The following is a 22,000-nucleotide window of genomic DNA, read 5'->3' as shown; positions in this document are numbered from 1 at the left end:
AGTAGGGCTGTTGGGGTTAGTGGTCGTCGTGAGGCTTGCGAGAAGTTCAATCAATTCGGTTGTGGTTCTGTGCGCGCGGTGGAGTGGTTTCTCCGCGCCCGGATCTAGCGCCAACACAGCATAGCGCGACCGCGTGGTGATTCTCTAAGTTCAAAGCAGTAGTGCTGCTCGCAATCGCATTGATGACCTGGTTGATTGTGTCACAGTCCATCTATTTTCTCATGCACATGTAGCAGCTGTGTGTTTGAAATGCATTCCTTTCTAACTACACTAATATCCTTCACTCGCTAAGTAACAGTAAAAAAAAAACCGCCCTCCCACGCAATTGCTCGCCCAAAGTCTCAACCCAGATCATGACGATGATCTGCAATGCAAGAAATTGAGCCTTATTTTGTCCTGGTTTGATCTTGTCTATGTAAATGACAATGTGCTCAATGCCCACCCTCGGCGCCGCCACCAGCGGCGCTGGCATGCATGGGATTGGGAAAGAAGAAGGCGCAGATGGCGATGATGATATACACCATGATGCACAACACTCCCTCGAGGTAGTTCGACTTACCGTCGCGGAGGAAAGAGCCGACTACAAGAACAGCGAGGACAAGGGCAACAGCGTCGAAGATGGCGAAGTTGTAATCCATGTGTTCAACGTGCAGACCCCAGCCAACCAGGACAACGAGAGGTGCGTTGAGCAAAGCAGTTTGGATGGATGCACCCATGACGTGAGCCATTGCCATGTTGATTTGGTTGTCGTATGCTTCATCGATAGCAAGGAGATGTTCTGATAGGCGAGTTAGTGAGTGACTGCCGAATGAAGACTTGGTTGAACGTACCTGCAATCTTCTCGACGAGAGGGATCAAAATGAGACCCACAAAGGCATCGCTGATACCACGCTCCTCCACCATGAAAGGGATCTCCTGGACCAAGAAGATGGCGATCAACGAGACACACGCCAAGGAGATGAGCATAACAACAAGGGCCTCCGTCAAGGTAAGCTTTGGCTTCTTCAACTCTTCGTGGCGATCCAAATCCTTGTGCTCATCGGCCTCGTAGATTTCGTGGAACAGACCGTCGTGAGAGACGGTCTGGTAGGCAACGTAAATTAGGTACCCAACAAGCGAGATGATTGCAACGCCTCGAGAAATCTTAGTTGCGTGATCCACAACAAAGGTTGGAGTGGGTAGCTCGTAGTCGGTGTTGTTGAGCAAGTACTTGGCAAAGACAGCGGGGAGAACGAGAGCCACTGCGTACATTAGTCAGTGGTACATGTTACAGAAGTTCAGACAATACGTACTCGCGGCGACAAGCATCAAACCACTGCCAGATTCGGACACAGCCTCGTGGAACTCTTGAACGTCGTTCTTAATGCCACCAGCGACGAAGCACGACCCAAGGCAAAGCAGAAGGTTGGCCAAGATGGACCCAAGGATGGCGGCTCGCAGGACAGGCACGTTCGAGCCTCCAACATCTGTTTTGAGCAGGACCATGAAGAGAATAATCTCGACGACGGAGCCCAGGGTGGTCTCCATGACAACAGCGATGGCCTTCTGAGGCATCTTTCGAGAGAGCTCCTGGCCAGCGAAGCCCAACATGTTAGCAGCTGGAACCATGGCAATGTAGTTTGTGATGAAGATGGCAAGATTCCATTCTGGTTTGGCGAAGTGCTGGAGTGTTGTTAGCGGACGGACTGTGGTCGCTTTGTACAAGACATCATACCAAGGCAATTGCAACAGGAACGATAGGCCACAGGCAGTTAACCATGAGGGACAGTGTGCTGCTGCTCTTGAACGCAATCTTTAGGAATTTGAACGGGTGGAGGCCTCTCCTGCCACTCTCTCCGTCCGGGTGGATACCCTTCGTGACTTCGTGCCCATTGTGGTTGTATTGTGGGAGCGTCTGCACACGACTGTCCCTTCGACCGGTCGAGGAGTGTTGTCGTGAGTGTCTTGGTGGTTTCTCGTTGGTGTACTCGCGCGATGTGTGTTCTCTCGACGTGTGCTCCCGCGACGATCTATACTCCCGCGAGGACCGCGAATGTTGACGCGCCATTGTGGATGTCGAGTTTATGCAAGGCGCAGAGAGCTTGCCCAGGTGCAGTCGGGGGTTTAAGAGCAGATCGGATGGGCGTATATAGCGTTTCAGGGAGAGCGCAGCAGGTGCACCCAGCGCAGTTGCGGAGATTCAGTCAATGAAAAAAAGCAGGGGAAGTTACGAAGACGATATAGATGACGGGCCGGGCGAGCCAGACGTGTCTTGACAGGGGTGGCGGTGGGTCGTCATGGCGGTGGACGTTTATTCCTTGTTATTGGGATCGTAGTGAAGGGCCCAAACACGGCGTGGGCCGCTGGCATTTGTTGATGCGCGCACAGGGTGCTCGATTGGGGCAGGGCAGCACAGCCTCACCATTGTCTATTCGCCAAACGTCTCTCTTTCTGCAACATTATGCCACCGCTCATGCAGCATCACCGACACTCCGCGTCGCTCGATTCGACGTCGCAGCTTCTGCGCGTCAGGGCAGGCCCTTCTGCTTGTTTGGCCAGGTGTACGTCACCAAGCCTTGTTGCGATGCTTGATGCCCCTTGGCTTGGGAGCTGGACTTGGTTCGGTAACGCACGCGCCGTGATGTCAGAGCGGCCCGATTTGTGTCACTCCACAGATTCAGGGTTTCGCGCCTCCTCACAGACTCTCCGGTTCTCCACTTCAAATGGAAGGCTGCAGGCTTCGCTCGGCTCGGATCAGACGGCCATCGTTCACTCGGACTAGAGCATAGATACCGCTGGATTGGATTGACTAACGCCATGCCTGCCTACGAGACGAACGACACCCCTCATGCCTCAGGTCGGGTTTGATGCTGTTCCGCCCTCCGCCACTCAGCCACTCAGCCACTCAGCCTAGTCTCATCACACTCCTCTCGAAATGCAATTCCACAATCATGGTTTCTTGTTTCAGAGCTCTCATAGCTTTCATGTCCTGGCGTCACGCGATTCTTTCCCTTCCGTTGTGCGCGTTTCTCGTTCTTGAGCTGTGAAATTGCCACGTGATTTGACGTTATCGTGGCTGGTGGGCGTGGGCGCGTGCGCGCTCGGCGTGACTGATTGGCGTCATGGCAACTGCGACTCATCCATCATCCATCAACAACCTCTCTTCCATCCTTGAATCCCCTTGACATTATCTCGACAGCACCAAAATGGTATACTCTTCTCGATGGGCGCTATCTGCAGCTATGACAAGCGTGGCTGCGTTGCAAATCCCTCTGTTGTCTTCTAGCAACCAGGCGCTACTCGGAGATCCCTCAGGATCGAAGCCGCTCGTCAACTCTACAGAGCTGCAGGACCTTATTAGCGGCGATCGCTTGTTGACCCGCGCGAAGAAGCTCTACGAGATTGCGAGGCTCGGCGAGGAAGAGTACAACCACCCTACAAGGGTCATTGGAAGTGCTGGTAGGTTGAATGCACGTGTGCCTATGCGCCACCTTGCTGATGTTTCAACAGGCCATCTCGGAACGCTCTCCTACATTTACGAGACCATTCTACAGCTTGGGGATTACTATACCATCTCAAACCAGAGCTTTCCTGCTGTTTCTGGCAACATCTTCGAATCCCGGCTTGTGCTTGGCAATGATGTCCCCAAATCAGCAGCGCCTATGGGTTTGACGCCACCCACAAAGGACAAGGAGCCGGTACATGGAGATCTCATCTTAGTCGACAACGAGGGTTGTCAAATGTCCGACTTCCCCGACTCTGTTGCAGGTAACATTGCCTTCGTCAAGCGAGGAGTATGTCCGTTTGGAACCAAGTCAGAGCACGCCGGCCAGAAAGGAGCAGTTGCGACCATCGTCTACAACTACGAGAAGGACCCTGTTTCTGGTACCCTAGGGACACCTTCCCCGGATCATGTCGCTACATTTGGGCTATCTGGCGAGGAGGCAGAGCCTGTTTTGAAGAAGCTCAAGAACAAAGAGCGCGTTGATGTCATTGCCTACATCGACGCTGAGGTCCAGCAGATCTTAACCGTCAACATAGTCGCACAAACAACCGAAGGTGATCCGGAGAACTGTGTCATGCTCGGCGCACACAGCGACAGCGTTGCAGAAGGACCTGGTATCAACGATGACGGTTCTGGCACAATCTCGCTGCTCGAAGTCGCTACACAGCTCACCAAGTTCAACGTCAGCAACTGCGTGCGTTTTGCGTGGTGGGCTGGCGAGGAGGAAGGCCTGCTCGGCTCAGACTACTACGTTCAGTCGTTGTCGGAAGAGGAGAACCAGAAGATTCGTCTGTTCATGGACTACGATATGATGGCCAGCCCCAACTTCGCATACCAGATCTACAACGCTACGAACGCCTTAAACCCGAACGGGTCGGAAGAGCTGCGTGATCTGTACATCGATTGGTACAAGAAGCAGGGCCTCAACTACACCTTCATTCCCTTTGACGGCCGCAGCGACTATGATGGTTTCATCCGCAACGGTATCCCAGGAGGAGGTATTGCGACTGGTGCCGAGGGCATCAAGACCAAGGAGGAGGAGAAGGTCTTTGGCGGCAAGGCAGGTGAGTGGTACGACCCTTGCTACCACCAGCTGTGTGACGATGTTGGCAACGTCAACATGACAGCCTTTGTCGTCAACACCAAGCTCATCGCACACTCGGTCGCGACGTATGCTGTTTCTCTTAAGGACTTCCCCAAGCGTGACACCACCGTTGCCTCGCAGGCGTACAAAGAAGCCACCAAGTACCACGGTAGCAAGATGTTCATTTGAAGCGCTGAGTGCGAACGAGATGGGTTCAGCTTCGAACATATATCGGAGTATAGTAGCATTTACGTAGTATCAAGACGTGCCATTTTTATTGACGTCGAGCGTGCTTCGAAACCTTCGTTGATACACAATGTTTGCAGTGTCTCACAATACACAGCTAGATGGCCCCTTACTCTAACATAGCATATCGGAAAAACCCGGACTGGACGTTTGTCGGACCTGGACCATATCAGTACCCCACCTTAGGTAGGCTGGCTTGCCAGATATATTGCAGGTTTTCATCGCACGTGGCTGGTAGTCTTGTGTCTCCAGAAGTTCTCATAGCATCCACCTCAGGTAGCAGAGGCACGTGGAAGGAATGAGCAGGCGCAGAGTAAGATGCATGTCCTTTCTTGGAGATGTTCAGATGCGAGACACGCCATGTAGCTCTCAGACCAACTACGATTCAAGGTGCGTTTCATGAGGATACACTTGAGCTGATCAACGCTAAAGCTGACCTAACCACTAACATACTAACTTAGTCTAAGTAATACACAAGAACACTAAAATTTAAATCTTTGCAGCTACTGCACTCTATAATAATAAAATATAATAAATTCTAGATAACCCTAACCTTAAGCTAACTCTAACCTTAAACTAACTCTAACCTTAAACTAACTCTAACCTTAAATTTAAAATTTTATAGTAAATATAATCCTAACTCCTAACATGTTTATATTATCTTCTAAATAGATTTAGAAGATACCTATTTAGAAGATAACCCCTAGCGTTAGTCAGGTGGAGCTGCGAAGGCAAGGTTGAGCTTTTAGCGTTGGTCAGCTCAGGCGTGTCCTGGCGTTTCGTCAGGCTCGTCGCGGTTTGAGGCCGAAAGGGCGAACACGAACATGAATGGATACACCACACCAAGATGAGACGTTAAGAAGGGTGGAAAAGCGATATCTCGCACTTTTTCAGATGAGTTTTCTCTAAAAGCTATGATGATTAATGGATGCATTCCGTAGGAAAGGTTGCATCGTCGCCCAAGACTGGCAAGCGCGTCCCCAATATCAGCATACCGACCTCCCGTTACGAATCATCAGGCACAGTTGTGATTCGCTACGCAAAACGACCACCTCGACGGCTGCCTCAGGCACATGTTAGCTCCTCGTCTCAACCCCACGGCAATGGCCTGTGTTTTGGCGGCGTATTTCCGTAAGGGCGGCTGCGGCAGAGCGACGCTCTGGGAATAACAACATGCACTACGCACAGCGTCCCGACGCTGTTGCTATAAAACCCCTAGAACGCCACTGCCGATACTTACTGATGAGCAGATCAAATTTTACGCCCACTTCTCAGTTATGCCCGCGACACCAACAGGCCAGCCGGTGACGAGCGCATCGCTGGTGCGCACGCCTTCTGATCGCTCGAAGACGACAATGGCGAGCAACAACAAAATTCCACGGAAGAGTGAAGACGGCAACACGGATTCATTGAATGCGGCAATGCTGGACGTGGAGAAGGGTATTACGACAGACGCTACTGGCGAACCGGCAGTGCATAGATTTCTAGTGGAGTTCGACGGCCTCAACGATCCCGGAAACCCGAAGAACTGGACGCCGAAGCGTAGATGGGCTATCACAATTTCGATGGGGCTGATGGTGTTTACGGTCACGTTTGCCAGCTCCGTTTTCAGTGTTAATATCGGGGTCATCGTGCAGAAGTTCGATGTCACTCTTGTCACGGCTACCTTGGGAGTTGCTCTCTTTGTCCTGGTATGTGTTGGAAGACGTGTCGTAGAACATGATGCTTACAATTTCAAAGGGCTTCGTCTTTGGACCTATCGCGTTTGGCCCCATGTCGGAAGTTCTTGGTCGCAAACCTCCCCTGTTTTTTGGGTTTGCACTGTTCGCCATCTTTCAAATTCCAGTGGCACTCGCCCAAAACGTTACGACTATTTGTGTCGGTCGCTTCCTTGGCGGTTTCTTTGCCTCCGCACCTCTTGCGGTTGTTGGAGGAGCGCTTGCCGATCTATGGGACCCAATACCACGAGCCTACGCCATCTGCGTCTTTGCGACTGGTGGCTTTGCAGGTCCTGTCGCTGGACCCATTGTTGGAGGCTTCATCACAGAGTCACGTCTAGGATGGAGGTGGACGTCTTGGATTACTTTGATTATGGCTGGTGTCTTCGGCACGATTGGGTACTTTGTCATACCCGAGACCTCTGCTGCTCGGATCCTGCAACTACGGGCTGCCAAACTACGCAAGGATACTGGAAACACACACTATCAATCCAAGGCCGATGAGCAAAAACTGACTCTCAGCACCGTAATCCACGTCTACCTTCTTAGACCGTTTGTCATGATCATACAAGAGCCGATTTTAGCGCTTGTGACTGCCTACATGAGTTTTCTGTACGGCATTCTCTATCTGTTATTAGAAGCTGTGAGTATGCTCAAAACTAACGACAATCACAATATTGACATCGGTACAGTTTCCTGTTTCTTTCCACGAAGAGCGTGGCTGGTCACTCGGCATCTCGCAACTCCCTTTCGGCGCCTTCATTGTCGGTGTTATTATGGGTGCTGGTCTCATTGCATACAGCACGGCCACCAACTTCACACGCTCTTTCAAGAAGCACGGCAAGAGCATACCTGAGGAACGCCTCCCACCGATGATCGTGGGTGCCATTGCTCTTCCAATTGGACTATTCTGGTAAGCCATCAGATGCACAGATTAGAAGGAGTCGGTGTCGCTAACAATACTCAGGTTCGCATGGACAAGCGACCCAAATATCAACTGGGTCCCGCAAGTGCTTTCTATCGCGCTCATCGGTCTTGGATGTATGGTACCTTTCTGGCAAGGTCTCAGCTATCTCATTGATTGCTATGGCTTCTACTCGAACAGCGCGATTGCAGTGAACACCTTCGTTCGGTCGTTTGCTGGCGCCTTCTTTCCTCTGTTTACACATACAATGTACCACAGCCTTGGTGTGCCATGGGCAAGCAGCCTATTAGGATTTCTTTGCGTTGCCTTCCTGCCGGTCCCTATACTATTCTACATCTATGGAGCCAAGATTAGAGAGAAGAGCAAATGGGCACCGACTGCCCCTTAAGAGCCGCTTTTAGCATAGACTACCTGTACAGCAAACTCAAAGCTGTCATACATCATGATCCATTCTTGTCATCGCTCCTGATTCAATTGTTCGCTCCCATGTTTGCAACACCACCAAAATCCGACAGAGCCTGTTGCATGCCTTTGTCCTTCAACCCTCCATTCAGAGCCCCTTTGAAGGACTCTCAAGTCAGCTCCTTTAGCAACTCCTTAACCTCTGAAAGCCAAGCCTGCTAGGATGATCCATGCCTAAGGAACTCGACGATGACTCGCCGCCGTCTCCTTTTCCTGCTCAGTAGTGACTCGAAACTATCTCTCTTCCACGTAGAACTTTTCAACACCTTCTCTACTCTAGACCAGAACGTAATCGTACGCTTTAATTCGCTCCACCATACTGTCAAGAGACAATCTCCTCGCCATCGGCAGCGGTGGGGTTGGAAACGGAGTGAATGGGCGCCATCGTGTCGGATCGATTGTGGGTGATCGGCCTAGTCTGTCTGAGTTCGGTGTAAAGCGCATGCGTGAGAGCAAGGAAGCAAGCCCAGCGAGCTATACCGAGATCACGCTCTGTAGTAGTGGTCAGCATGGCGGACTTGTCGTGCCACAAGCTGGATGATACTCAGCTCACAGCTTCTCCCAAGGCGCTTTTTGCCAAGAAGGAGCCAGAAGCGGTTGCAGAGGCCTTTCTCGGGGGGCTTTTGCTGGACTCCGTGGGGAGGAACCGAAATGAAGTTCCGAGTTGCGGCGCAGTTGCATGCGTACTTGAAAGTCTCGATCCTATGGTGTGCGGTCTTGAGCTCGTGTAGCTGGAGGGGCAAGGCGGTGGTGGCGGCTCCAAAACACGAAAGGAAGACGGTGAGGACTTCTTAGAAGGCCAGAAGCTACGACCGTTCCGTAGTACAGGTATTGACATCGGCTGTGCGTTCTGACTTCTTGTCTTTGTGGGTGGCAAGTAGTTTGTTTGACTTTCGAAATTTTAAACAAGGTTGCAAGCGGGTCTCAGAAGTCCGGGGTGAGCAGCAAATCCCCACAGGCTCAGGTACAAGTGTGGAGTAGGCTACGCTGTAATCAATGCTACTAAAACTGGTCAGGAGACTCTAAGTAGCATTCTTGTATGTAGTGGTACGTTGCGGCCTCTTGAGCGAGCACTATCTGTCCAGTCTATAGGAATAGTTTGCTCCAAGACAGTAAGTAGCTAAAGTCCCCAGGACTGGAAGCATTGAAGAAAAGTATGCCTGCGGAGATATATTACGTCCAACTAGCGTTATTGTTGCTGCATCAACTTATGTCCTGGACCGGAAGCTCCACGAATTCAATACAACAGATGTCTACTACAAACTTGCCGTACCACGACCATGTGAGGGCTCTGCACACCTTTTGATCATCCAACAATCCACCATAGTTACAGAAAAATATACCAAAAGCAGCTTACCAGCGAATTACAGCACACATACCAGAACCCTGCCATCCAGCCCATCCGACCCCCGTCCCCTCTCCTCCCAACGCCCAAAATCCACCGCCACGTCGTCACCTCATCTCACCCTGCCCCATTCGCTGCCCCAAAAGCCCATCAAAATCCCTCCGCCTTCATTATATATACCGCAATCTGCACGAACTTATTTTGGTGCAGTTAGGGAGAAGAACTGTTGATCCAGTGTAGGAGAAATTTCATAGTCTAGTTTTGCTGCGTTGCTCCGAATTCTGCAGTCTGTTTCCTTGATTTGAGTGGACACGGAGTGTGCTGATAAAATGATAGGTTACAATGTTGCTTGCGGAGCCACCTAGCCAGAGGTGAGACCGATAGGCACCCGGTTGAAGGTTCGACCACGATCTCGGGGGTTATTTATCTTTTTGCGTTCTTGTGTTGATGAAGGGGAGGTGTCTGCCTTATGTCGGACTTTGTGAGTGGTTTGGAAGGTTGTGGTGTTGTTGGACCACATCACTGGCTGGTGCTTTGACGGCTCTTCATTCTTCTCAATCAATGGAAATATAGAACGAGACCACATTTTTTGATGACGCTCTGGAAAGTCTCATTTGAATTCAAATGATCAAAAATGCATGTCGTGCAATGCGAGTGACGCGTCCACCGGATACTCCGCTTCCATTCGTGTAGTGGGCAGTATGTATTTTACGGAAGGACTGCAACAACAAACACTGCCTCTCTGCTTGCTGGTAGCTATGGCTGGAAATGGTTCGACGGCTCTTTTGTTGAGAATCTGTCAATTTTTACGGCACAAGACCCAACGCCCATGTCACAAAGGGCTACAGTTCAAGATGGCAGAGACATGGTGGCCTCAGAAGATATGCGATTACTACAATACGTATACAAGAATCAAGCGCAAGAGACGTCCACAATGGGCTTTTTGAGAAACCAGTACAGCTCCTCCGCCACCAACCTCTCCAGCAGCTCGGCCTTCTTTTTCCAGTGACCCTCATCGTTCATCACCACCCTCAGATCACCGCTCGGCAGCCAAGCAGCCACATTCGCATCTGTGATGTCCCTCACTGACTCCCAGAACGGCCAGTCCTCACCGCCCTCAAGGCCGTGTATGAACGCCTCCGTCCCCGTCGACCAGACACCTTCGCCACACCACTGGCCGGGGCTCACAACGTAGCGCTTCTTGTAGACGCGCCAGGGGAGGAGGCGGTGTTCGCGCGGGATACCGTACTGCTCGCCGGTAGGGTCGAGGACAAGGTTGCCAGCGAGCCGGGAGCGGATGAGCAAGACAGAATGAACGGTTGAGCAGGTACGGCTGGCGCCGAAAAAGAACTGGAAGCGGCGCCGAGGGATGACTGCCATCCAGAGGACCTCTGAGTTGGGATCGACTAGCTTTGGGGTTAGTTCACTCTCGGACGAGTAAGCTCTGGAGGATCGACTTACTCTTCTTGACGATTGCTTCTACCGAATACTTCAGCACGATGGCTGCCCACTCGCACAGGTTCTGCATCAGCAGCGCACGGCGCAAGACTTCCGGTAGGTGGTCAGGCATCCTGTGCCTGCCGCCCCAGTAGCGGTCCGGGTTGAACTGCCACTGGACCTCGTACTCCACGAAGCCAGAGGGAGTGGGCACTCTGGCGCTGTGGCGGACTTGACATCTCCAGTCGCACTTCGGGGGGTGCAAGATCCCTGTCAAGGAGGCAGATGTCGAGATGAAGTCGTGGCCACGTGCTTTGTCCCGCACGCGCAGAGAAATGTCCTTCGCGTCGAGCAGGTCTTCGACTATGGCTTCGATCAGCTTCATGGAGCTAATAGAAGACTGATGAAGAGGACGTACCAGGTTTCTTCCATACGTGACCAATAAGGTCTTGAGGAGGGGTGTCTTTCGGAGGGAAAGGGTTCATGTCTTCGAAGATGTACATGCTCGCGAGCTGGGCCGTTGGGTCCCAAACACAGTCCAGGAGCGTCGCCATCGCCTTCTGCAGGTAGTATCTTGGAGCTGGCATGGTGAGCGAGGGAACGTGGTTGCGTGAGAAGAGAAAAGGACGATGTAGTGTGAAAGAGCTTGGAAAAGTTCTGCTAATGTGAATTGCAGCTCAAGAGACTGAGCAAGGCAAATGCCCCACACTAATCCCGCTCATCGACTGGCCCATTGAAAGTCGACGCACCCCTGCAGTGTTCTACCTTACTGTCTTCAGAAGCTCTATCGGAATCTCCACATCTTGTACCAGTCTGCTCGGTGGCTGCTTGCTGTCGTTGTCCATGCCTTCTGGTTTGTTCGAGAAGCCTTAGGTGACCTCTGATACTGAGACAAGCTAATTTGCATGCGAACGACACAGACTGCGTCGTTCCAGTAGGCGAGAGAATGTCGAAGAAGAGGAGAGCTAGATGGACGGAGGTACGTGAGTTTAGTCCAGCTCACAATCTCATCGATGCAGTGCCGATGTAGTCTTTAACTCAGTACTGAGCTCCACGTAGCGCAGTGTAACGAAGCTTGAGCATTTCCGCGATCCATGGCGTGCTGCAATGCATGCTAAGATCTGGGGGTTGGGAGGAGTGCAGGAAGACAAGATGGATACTGAAGAACAGCGCAGAGACTTGTGAGTCTCGGGTGGGAGCTCCGTTGAAAGAAATGAAACGCATCCTTACCTTGTCACATTGCGAACTTACTCTTTCTACACGAAACATGGCGTAGACAAGGTTGTCCGGAGCTTCTATATACGAAATCAGACAATCTAAGCGCTTAAGACCCACCTTTGGTGCTGGGTGAGGGCGGGCAGCATAGCTGATATCAAGGTGTCTGTGCGCTTGGAGAGAGCTTCCCAAAGCTGCACCACCAAAGCTCCCCACCGTGAGCACCTTCCTGCCACAACTCTCACCAAATTTCTCTATCCCTCATGAGCAATTACCAAGCCGACTTACCTCTCCCTAACACTGATCAACAGATCTGCGCCGAGCGCCTTTGTGACCGCCCCGCCTCGCTCGTCGCGGACCTGTCCTGGGGCAGTGCACGATTCTGCTCTCACAAGCACCGCGACGAAGCCGCCTCCTTCAAGCTGCAAGAGCTTGCTCGGGTGGATCGTTTGCTGAACAGGATCTTCCTGTTGGAAGCAAGGTGGCTACACATCTTTCGTACGTACGCGGCAGCGCGCTCGTCAACAGGGACCTTGGTGCTTTTCCAGCGCGAGTTCGATAAGCCCCTCAAAGAGCAAAACATCTTCCCAGATATGGTACCGCGGCGGTTGGAGGAAGTTGGGTACTGCTTCAACAGCTGCGTCCATGTTCTGGAGATCCTCGCTGGCGTGCTTGCCTTCTTCGCAGAAGGTGATCAGATCTCTCTTGCTCTGCCAATAAATGCTGACTGTTTCCAGGATCCTTTGAAGTCGAGGAAGTAGACATCCTACACGTCAAGTCGAACTCCAGCGTCATCGTCATTGCACACAATGCTGAAGAGCCCGAGGTCAAATCCGTGGCTGAGCGCCACACAATGCTCAAGGTCTCCTCCTGGCTCGGCGATTCCTACCTTGATCCTACCGCGCCTCAGTATGGCCGGCCGCAAGGTCCACAACGATGTGACGAGTACCTCCAGAAGTACGCCGATATGCGCCAGCAGCACGGGCCGTGGTCATACGGATTCGGCACAAGGTATGCAGCAATGCAGAGACGTATGGGAACTAGCACTCCGGGTTCTAAAGAGTGGTATTATCGTGTGCAAAGCCAGATAGCTATGCGTACCATCAACAACGTGGTTCACCGAGTTGTCGCGGAGGCTGGAGGACCTAGCGTATTAAGGGAGGCGAGCGAGACGGTCTGGCGAATTACTGAAGATCTAGCTCTGGATGGTGTGGATAGGAAGCTTCGAGAGTTTCGCGATGACATGGACCGAATATGGCACGGTACGCGGTCGGCGCTCTGGATTGATTTCTACGAAGACGCGTTGTATCGTTCACAAGGCGACGGCGACGTGGCCATTATGACGGCCCTCAATCGCATGTCCGATCAGAATATAGATTCGTAGATGTGCATGTTGTCTCGGTCCTGGGCCTTCAAGACAGCGTTCTGGTTCTTTCCAAAGTTTGCCTGCAGAAATGGCAATTTCTTCTTCATCTCCAAACCCGGATTTGCTTTGTCCGACGTGATTCTCTCAATCGAAGAACCAAGAGTCTCTAGAAACTGTCTCTTCAAAATGCGTTGCCAAACTTCTGTGGAGCGAAGTCAGAGCCAAATCGGTCGCTTTTTGGCGCCAAGTCCACTTTCGGGCTCGCGCCAAGAGCTTCCCAATTGTTCACCACGAGACCGCCCAGCAAGAGAAGCAGGCACAACACCAGCAAACAGCTCCAAACCGACACCATGAGCTCATATCAGGATATCAGCCGGAATATGTACCGCCTAGCCAGCCTGTACAATGGCGTCGTTTTGGTGCAGTTGGAGGCCATGCACTGGGAAGTGCTCGTCGACGACTACTTGACCGACGAAGGCAAAATCTGCTTGGTCACCCAGGTATGTTGCAAGCCTCGCGAAGAAGTACCTTTCTTCGGTCTCCGAGTGAGCAAGAGCAGGAAGAAGACCGCGTTGAGTGTGAATCAGTGCGTTTCCGCCATTGACTTCAACACTGCCTAGCTGGCTTTCTTCGTCGAGGGTAATCATATAATGCCTCTTCCACCGCTTTTTGCTTTCGATAGCCCCTGTAAGCTTGAAATTTGACATCAATGAAGTCACGTTCAAAGACCCAAAGCCCACTCACAAAGTAGAAATGTGGCGATGCGGCAACGGCAGCAACGAGCAGCTAATCGTGACCGATTACCCGCATACTGTCATCGAGTTCGTTCCCAACAACGACGAAGAAGCAATCGTGGCAGACGCAGCCTACGCGCAATACTCCTTCTACGACGGCATCGACAATCACAAGACGTACTGCGCAACGAAGATCCGCCGTCTAGATAAAGACCGCGTGCGAGAAAACGACTTCGGGCGTTACTTCGAAGACTATGCAGCCTTTCAAGGACACGCGTGAGAGCAAAACTGCTCGGACGCGATAATCTGCACCACGAACAATGTCATGGTCAAGGAACTGGGCACTGTCGGAGGGATCAACACCATCCTGAGCATGGGCGCAGAAGAGTACCAGAGAGTGGAAGATGGTATTCTTGCCGCTCTGAAGCGGGAGATGGATGTGCTGCGGGTGCGCCTTGAGTGGATCTACTTCGGCGACTCAGACTGGTTCTTGATGCAGCTTGCAGATGTTGTGAAGGACGCTGATGGTGCTGGTCACCAAGCATGCATGCAGAGCTATCAACGTCGGAGTCAGGGCCACGGTCAAGTTTTGGCAGTCTAGACTTTGCATGCGCATCTCTTTAGTTGAGCGCTTTCTTGTAGCGCTTTCTTGTAGCGCTTTCTTGTAGACGTTTTGTAATACCACCGTTGACGCTTGCTCAACAGATTGAACCTGGTGCCGTGCTGCTCATCATCCAGAAACCCTCGACAAATTACAGTTGAGGGTCTCCGGTAATCAACTTGCAAGGTAGAAAACTGCCAGTTCTACCGTGACATCCTCGTAGAACCGCTGCAACGTCATCAACGTTACAGCCAAATAAACCGATTATCCTCACGTGGAGGGCATCGCTGACGCCGAGTTTTTTTTTAAATGTATCGAACGCCGCAGAGGTTGTGTTCTTATCGCACAATGGCGAGCCGAAATATGCAAAAAGACTGGCCTCCTGCGAATTCGAACCAAGTACCCCGTGCGTATAGTGAAGACCGAGGCAAAAAGAGTTCCTGCCACCGCACAGAGGTAATCTCTGCTTCTTGTACCATAAGTCAGTCTATGTTTTTCATGAAGATACGTCAAGATCTACCATGTAAAGACCCGGAGAACCTCAAGGAGGACGTTTTGACTCACTATTTTGACTCTCGTCTTCATGGCAACACACAGGTGACAGCGGTACGGCCGTTCAAGACACCTGAGCCCCTCTTTCTGATCTCTCTTTGGCTGCCTTGCCTTCACCCTAGCAAATTCCGACCAGGAGCCTGTTCGGCAGGGGTCACAAGACGTTCTTGAGCTAAGAACCTCCAGCAGGGCTTGAAATCCACGTAATTGGTGGTGTATCGAATTTGAAGTGAGTGCGGCTTTCGCGTGCTTTCGTGGAGTCGTCTGTTTTAGTCTGCCCATTGCCTCCCCTCACAACACCACACCCATTTCGAAGTCATTTCGTCATGCATTTCCTCGACACATACCGTCCTTGGTCTTCGTGCGGCGTCAAGACAGGCCCTCGCTCCGCCCCTCGATCGACTGTATATTCGAGCTGTCGCGACGTTCCAGACGGCGACATCGACTCTACCCTCACCCACTGGGTATGCTTTTGTGGATGGTGCTGGCGTACGCACACAGATATCTGCCAGGAGCGTCGTATGAGAAGAATGATCTTACGCCTGGCAAGTCTGCAATACCGGCTGGCCGCAGCCTTTGCGACGGTGACGTTCTTCGGCTCTATCGAGTCCTACCAAGATGTGTCTGCTGGGAAGATGATCTTCTCGAGTCTTATTGACGACTTGCCGGGGAGTATACTACACCTGTACGACTTTGCTGTGCCAGCAGCTGAACAGACACCAAACTCAGTCGACCTGCCAGAACAGGTGCAGCTTCAGGCGTGCTGTGTCGAGAACTGTGTGGACTCTATTGCATTCACATGCCAGGCGCTCGCCTATGGGACTCAAGGTTTGTCTCTGAGATTGCAGCTCGTTGCTCTCGGTAACCGACAATTCACAGGTCTGTCCTTGAGGTTCCGTGAGATGAGGCTTGAGCCCCGGTCAGTTCAGCACATCTTATTCCGACGAGAAAACGATCTCGGGCCCTTCGCAGCACCGACGAAGCACCATACTGTACTGGTGATCTCTTCTGGCTCCAGCCAGGGTGAGCCTCTAGCTGCGGGTGATGAGCGGTCCGAGGACTTCTGGTCCGTCCCGGGTAGCTTCGTGCTGGGCCCCACTTACTGGCAGTACAACTTTGATACCACTGTCCGGGAAGCCACTGACTACCTGTGGACGCGAGTCAAGAAGACTGATGGAGACCATGTGTTGCACTTTGACACAAGTCTTCGGCGGCACGAAGAGGAGCGAGACCAAGGACAACCTCCTACGGAGCAGCATCGTGCACTGTACCGGGATGTCTGCCTGCAGGCAATGGATGATGCTGTTTATAGCGAGATACAGCGGCAGGGCGGTAACCAAGCATTCCTTGGAGGTCGTCACCAGGACTTCGTATGTGTGCAGGAGGAGCTGCTGCTTGTCGTAGGCATCGCTCTGGCAGATGCCAGGGAGACGGCCGATAACGTCTACTTTAACCCCATTCATGAAGACGGTCACGACACGACGAGAGTTATGTGGGCTCTTGTCCGTCGAACCAGAACAATCGGACACATTATCCTATCAGCCGCGCTCCGAGAGATTGGAGGCACGTGAGAATATCCGCAATTTGGATATATCCCCATCCTCTTGTCGCCGCCTCTCCACCAAGTCTTCCTCCTCTCCGCCCTTCTGTCTGTGATACCGTGTTTGCGTCTGACTTCAAAATCCTATTCGAAATAGCCACAGCTCGAGGATGGGTGGGCCAAGTACCCCGTTGAGTAAGATGCCTTGTGTGATTGCTTGAAGGCTTGACATAGCGGCGATTCCCAGATTGTCTGAATGTTGGTTCTTGTCTGCTGAGAAGAATGGAGGTCATCAGTTATGAAAGCAGGCCTGGTGTCGGTCTTGATGCTTGATGGTGTTTGGAACACTGTCCTCTTTCGAATGAGCAATCATCGCAATTCCGCGCAGCTCGTGGCAGGGTCCACATAAGTCCTTGAATAGAGCTATTAATCCGATAAAACCGCTTGTGATGATATCTTTTTTCTGTCGTACACTCATTCTGCGTGATGATACCTGACTTGGTCGAAATTGTCGTTCTGAATGCTGTTGATTGTGCATAATGTGTCCCACGATACTGGTATAACGATCAGGGGATGCAAAGAATTTTGCAGCTTGCAAAGGTCTGGAAATTCCGAATCGATGTTGTTGATGATCGAGATCAGGAAGTGGCTTCCTTTTCGCTCCACTTCCCCACCACCACCACAGCACAAATTGTCGCAGACGCCAAGTACAATGAAAACGATGACCAGCCAGCGTGAGATGTCCAGCATAAAATCTGAGGAGCAAGCGTAATTCGAAGAGGTAACAGGAGGTAAGGTGGACAAATACCCACTTTCCGCGAGCTTGAGACCGACTTACGCGCAGCGTCAGCGTTCCGAGATGGCGTATTCTTCCTTTCGTTGTTGCTGCTCATGGCCGCGATCATCATTTATCACAGCAGAAAGCGCGATCACCGTCACCCTGCCGCCAAAAGAAGAAGCTCCGCAAGTTGACAGCCCTGCGCTTCCAAGACCTAATATCAACGCCAACACACGCTTGCGCCTTGAAGGCTGCCCTCAGACGTTTTACGACTGTGTGAGAACCGGCAACGCCGCGTCCCAACCACCAGTCGGCTCAGGTCAGCGATAGTGGGCAGTTGTTTGCTTGCGACTTGGAGCGGGAACCTACAGCAAGCACCACGCAGATAAGCTCTTTGCAACATCGGAGGCTGCAGGAAACTGGTCCCACAACCTCCGGTCGACATATTGACTGACCGTGACAGCGCCTTGCATCATCGCGCCCATATCTGGCAAGGTCGCGGTATTCCCGCCATAAACACTCCCCACTGCGAACACCTATCCACGCATCAAAAAGACACGCGACCGCATCCTCAACCATGAGCAACCTTCATCACGACATCGCACACACAAGTCTGCCTCTCTGTCAGGTCCATCGGCTCAGCTCGCATGAGTGGGGCGTACAAATTCCGCTCTGTCCGAGCGAGAGTCCAGCACCAGTCCAAGCTCAGCAGGTTAAGGCTCGGCAAGAACAGGGACGACGAGGTCCTGCTCCGAAGAGATTTGTCTGGTTGGCCAGAGTAGATGATACGCATTCACGCCGTCTCGAGCACGAACACAGTCGTTGTGTTGTATCCGCCTTGTGCGCTATTGTCCATCTGAAGCATGTCGGCAAAAGTGTTGGATCCAAGAACAGGAGACTTCAAAGCAAGACAGGGATGTGAGGAGTATTTGCAGACTTCGTGCAGGGCATGACAGGATGAGCGAAACCGTAGGGCAGGGTATGATGGCTACGAGGACGAGGAATTGAACATGGGAGCAGATGCAGGTGCAGAGAAGATGGGAGATGGATGTAGGGACGTAGGAAGAACGGCAAAAGATGAGGAGCTTGACTGAGCGGAGGGGGAATTGAAGAGAGGAGGAAGACTTGAGGAGGAGCTGGAAGATGATTAAAAAAGAAGCAGGGACAACGGTCGACTTACATCGACTTGCAGAAGATGCAGATGTACAAGCGGAAAGGAAACTGAACCAATGCTATTAACGGTAAGGAAAGAGGAGGAAGTCGCGCATTACACAACGAATTGCGGCCTTAGGATTGAGCCAGGTTGACGTGTGGCTTACTGTTGGCGATCGTGTTCGATGTCGCAGATGTGATGGAACACGGCCCAAGGAAGAGAAATCGAGACGCACGAACATGGTAGAGCCGACCCCAGGTCGCTCAAGTCGTGGTACAGATGACAGTATGCTTCCTGGGAGCAAGGTCGAGGTTTCTTTTTCTGGCAACATCGGACTGAACCTCGCACCTCAGCCGGCATACGAGGCGAAAAGCGAAGACGCGCACAATTCCACCAGTCTGGGGTGGCTAGCAGGTCGCAATACCTCACGCGTCAAGGCCCGAGCATGTCAGCATCGGTCGCTGCCTCAAGCTCGGCGTAGGCTACAGGTGTGCTGTCGACCGAGGACACGATGGAGAAATTCCACCCAACTATCACCGGCTGTGACTGGGTGCATCGTCGGCGTGAGACTGACGGTCGGTCTCCTTGTCGATGCGTATGCCAACGCGAGCGTTGACGGTACGGCTGGCTGAGCTCGACGCACCTCCATGGATCAAGAGATACCGAATACGTACCACGAGGGTTGCGTCGACTAAAGAGGTTCGTCCTAAAGTCACCATGTGTCAGTTACACCCTTCGTCTCACGTTGCGGGGTGGCTTACCTCTGGTGAACCCTTCTGCACACGAGAGGGCGAACGATTGGGACCGCTGTAGCCAGATCTCGACGCGTATGGCATTGACCGATGTGAGGAGGGTACATGAGCCGTTGAGAATTTCGGTGAGGTCCTTAATCGTAGCGGTGTGAGTTTGATGTATGCAGCCGGCCGTGGGTCCCCACAGGCTCGTTTAACAGGTCACACGCACATGCCGGTCAGCGGCCGACGAGAATGAAGTCATCAACCGATGCAAGGCAAGAGACTGTTCCTGCTTCGCTGGTGGTCTGCCAGATGGAAAGACTATGGTGCTCTTGTACGTGGTTTGCGATTGAGTTGCGGACGCCATGGAAAGAAGAAACTATCAGCCGTCCCCCGCAGCCCGTACTATTGCACACACGCACTACAACCGCAGTGCGAACTCAGTATAGCTCCTTGATAGCGCTGCAGGTACGAAGAGATCGATGTGCGCTTGCTTCGAGAGTCGTGAGTCGTTCGAAACTGTCGGCGGGGGGACTCAGCAGAAGCCCAGCCCCCTGTTCGTTATAAGGCGGTGGGGATATGAGAAAGCATGGGGATGGCGTTGCAAACAAGGAGAACAAGGAGAACAACACCATTACGGCGGTGTTGCACGATCTGGATGTTGTGAGGTTGTGTGGGAGGAAGAGAGAAGGAGGAAGGTATGATGGAGGTGAACTAGCGCCGAAGCTTTCCAGCATACCACCCTCAGCACCACGACACGCACACCCACACAATCGAGATGCTGCGGCACTGCAACTGGGAGATCTGTAGAACTGAATAATGACCCCCTCAAGGATAGTATTTCTTGTGCCTCAACGCTAAGCAGCTATCGTGGGGTCGTTATGGCACGAGAAAATGGCAGGGTGAGGTCCAGCCGCAGCAATTGCAGCAGGAGACAACGACGGCACTCGCAATAAGTTTGCAGCGCGACGGGAGAAAATCAGCATTGAGCTGTAGGACCGGCCTCAACTCAACGATGACAGCGAAGATCCATCATCGTCGAGCCAAGCTCATAACACGCGTACCCCTTGAGGCAGAACGCGAAAGCACGTGCACACCAACAAGTAGGGATTATCGAAGGAGTACTCGGACCAAAGAACTTGCTACACTGAACGCCCAGCTTCAGTTCCCCGCCCTTCATGCGTTGCAACCTGTCGATACCCACTCATAGATTTGTGCGTACGCGCTCGCCCGGATTCTTCGACGGCACATTCGTGTCATTACGAGAGGCGCTACCAAGCCTTCCCAGTGACTACTACTGCTTCTCGGCGCGCTTCTGGTCCATGGCGATCCGTCTCCAAATCCTTGGTTTGCCTCTCGCAACCCTCCATTTCTCGGTCTCTTTTTCGACTCGGTCAAACAATCCCTCTCGCCATCCGCCCTTCGCGTCTTCCTTGTATTCGACCAGACCAAGAGACCAGGACAGAAAGCCTTCCGCTCGGGCACCGTCTGGAGCATCCAACAACCCTACAGCGACGTCGAGGAACTCAGGACGCTCGTCCTTGGCAAAGAACACGGTGGCTGAGCAGGTGCTACAGAAGAAGCGCAAGACACGAGTCGAAGAAGCGTAGTAGGCCAGACTGCCAATAAGGGGGTCTTTCTTGTCGATGAAGGACTTCAGCTCGTAGGAAGACTTTGGGAAAGGCACATCGTGTCGGGCGGCCAGGAGATGTTTCATCTCGACGTATGTCCAGAACCACACATCTGTACCGCCTTGGAGACGACACGAGTCGCACCCACAGAGGATCGTCAACAGCTTAAGTGTTTCTGGGTCGACGTTCCAGGGGAGTTCTTCTTTCTTAAGCCCGGAGTAATCCTCCCGCTGTAGGATGAGATCGACACCATTGCACTTGCAGCGGACGGAGAGCTTGTCGCCCGTCTCTTTCTCATGCCCAGCAAGCTTGTCCACAGATGACCAGTCCTGCGGCACCGCACCTCCTAGTGAATCGTCCTTGGTCTCGAACTTGAAGCTTTTACACTCAAAGCTGTCGGGGTTAGGGTACTGCAGCCATGCGCTTGCGCCACCATCGATCGTGTCACCAACAAAGATCTGGTGGTTGAACTTGATCGGCGTCGGTTCGCTGTTAACCAGAGTACCGATAAATGCTCCAAGGGGACGATCGGGCTCTGCAAGCATCTCCCAGAACATTGGCGTCGAGCAAGTTGGACAGAATAGTAGATTGACACGGTGCGTGAAGGAGTACACCTTCAGCTTCGACACATCGACGTTCGCTCGCAGCCCCGGCCAACGTACAAACGTCGTGTAAAGAGAACCGGTGACATGTCTGCAAGACGTGCAATGGCAGATGTATGCTGGAAGAGGAAGTTGTGATTCTGGTACTTGTGCCGTGAACGTGTTCGCCTTGCACAAGCAATGTGAGGTGAGCGTGATGGTCGAGTCGTTTGCCGAAGCCATGTCGAGGGTCAGTAGGGCTCGAAAGGGGTTGATCAAGTTTGGCAAGAAGAATGAGGCTGCTATTGAGGAGCGCTTATGAGACAAAGACTGATGGGTCCCAATGGCGGAGGTTTGTCAGCTACCGCGGGGTCTGTGTTCAAGGGAGGCACGAACGCGACACGACGTCACTGG

At 52.4% G+C, this 22,000-nt stretch overlaps 7 protein-coding genes across 7 annotated transcripts, besides 2 other annotated features; 4 read left to right on the top strand and 3 right to left on the bottom strand.

Moving 5' to 3' along the window:
- Nucleotides 1–431: 431 nt before the first annotated feature.
- On the bottom strand, nt 432–2,047 carry EKO05_0010910 (uncharacterized protein; the record flags this gene model as incomplete). Its single annotated transcript, XM_038943773.1, has 4 exons — nt 432–778; nt 831–1,241; nt 1,293–1,662; nt 1,715–2,047. The coding sequence occupies 4 exons, from the start codon at nt 2,045–2,047 to the stop codon at nt 432–434; spliced, it is 1,461 nt and encodes a 486-aa protein (XP_038793173.1).
- A 1,138-nt stretch (nt 2,048–3,185) lies between these two features.
- On the top strand, nt 3,186–4,757 carry EKO05_0010909 (Aminopeptidase Y; the record flags this gene model as incomplete). The annotated part of the gene is made up of 2 exons (XM_038943789.1): nt 3,186–3,438; nt 3,490–4,757. The coding sequence occupies 2 exons, from the start codon at nt 3,186–3,188 to the stop codon at nt 4,755–4,757; spliced, it is 1,521 nt and encodes a 506-aa protein (XP_038793172.1).
- A 460-nt stretch (nt 4,758–5,217) lies between these two features.
- Nucleotides 5,218–5,584: a mobile genetic element.
- Nucleotides 5,358–5,429: a tandem repeat.
- A 507-nt stretch (nt 5,585–6,091) lies between the features above and the next one.
- On the top strand, nt 6,092–7,845 carry EKO05_0010908 (uncharacterized protein; the record flags this gene model as incomplete). Its single annotated transcript, XM_038943793.1, has 4 exons — nt 6,092–6,505; nt 6,555–7,175; nt 7,225–7,445; nt 7,500–7,845. The coding sequence occupies 4 exons, from the start codon at nt 6,092–6,094 to the stop codon at nt 7,843–7,845; spliced, it is 1,602 nt and encodes a 533-aa protein (XP_038793171.1).
- Nucleotides 7,846–10,176: 2,331 nt separating this feature from the next.
- EKO05_0010907 (uncharacterized protein) lies at nt 10,177–11,288 on the bottom strand (the record flags this gene model as incomplete). The annotated part of the gene is made up of 3 exons (XM_038943815.1): nt 10,177–10,670; nt 10,726–11,064; nt 11,120–11,288. The coding sequence occupies 3 exons, from the start codon at nt 11,286–11,288 to the stop codon at nt 10,177–10,179; spliced, it is 1,002 nt and encodes a 333-aa protein (XP_038793170.1).
- Nucleotides 11,289–12,179: 891 nt separating this feature from the next.
- On the top strand, nt 12,180–13,300 carry EKO05_0010906 (uncharacterized protein; the record flags this gene model as incomplete). Its single annotated transcript, XM_038943916.1, has 2 exons — nt 12,180–12,606; nt 12,654–13,300. 2 exons carry the CDS (start codon nt 12,180–12,182, stop codon nt 13,298–13,300), a joined length of 1,074 nt encoding a protein of 357 aa, XP_038793169.1.
- Nucleotides 13,301–15,495: 2,195 nt separating this feature from the next.
- EKO05_0010905 (uncharacterized protein) lies at nt 15,496–16,740 on the top strand (the record flags this gene model as incomplete). The annotated part of the gene is made up of 1 exon (XM_038947348.1): nt 15,496–16,740. The coding sequence occupies one exon, from the start codon at nt 15,496–15,498 to the stop codon at nt 16,738–16,740; it is 1,245 nt and encodes a 414-aa protein (XP_038793165.1).
- Nucleotides 16,741–20,668: 3,928 nt separating this feature from the next.
- On the bottom strand, nt 20,669–21,562 carry EKO05_0010904 (uncharacterized protein; the record flags this gene model as incomplete). The annotated part of the gene is made up of 1 exon (XM_038947347.2): nt 20,669–21,562. One exon carries the CDS (start codon nt 21,560–21,562, stop codon nt 20,669–20,671), a length of 894 nt encoding a protein of 297 aa, XP_038793163.2.
- Between the last annotated feature and the right edge of the window lie 438 nt (nt 21,563–22,000).

This window comes from Ascochyta rabiei, chromosome 21, assembly GCF_004011695.2.
Source record: "Ascochyta rabiei chromosome 21, complete sequence".
Taxonomy (NCBI): domain Eukaryota; kingdom Fungi; phylum Ascomycota; class Dothideomycetes; order Pleosporales; family Didymellaceae; genus Ascochyta; species Ascochyta rabiei.
The sequence above is the reverse complement of the archived record's forward strand: the minus strand, read 5'-3'. Positions and strand labels throughout refer to the sequence as shown.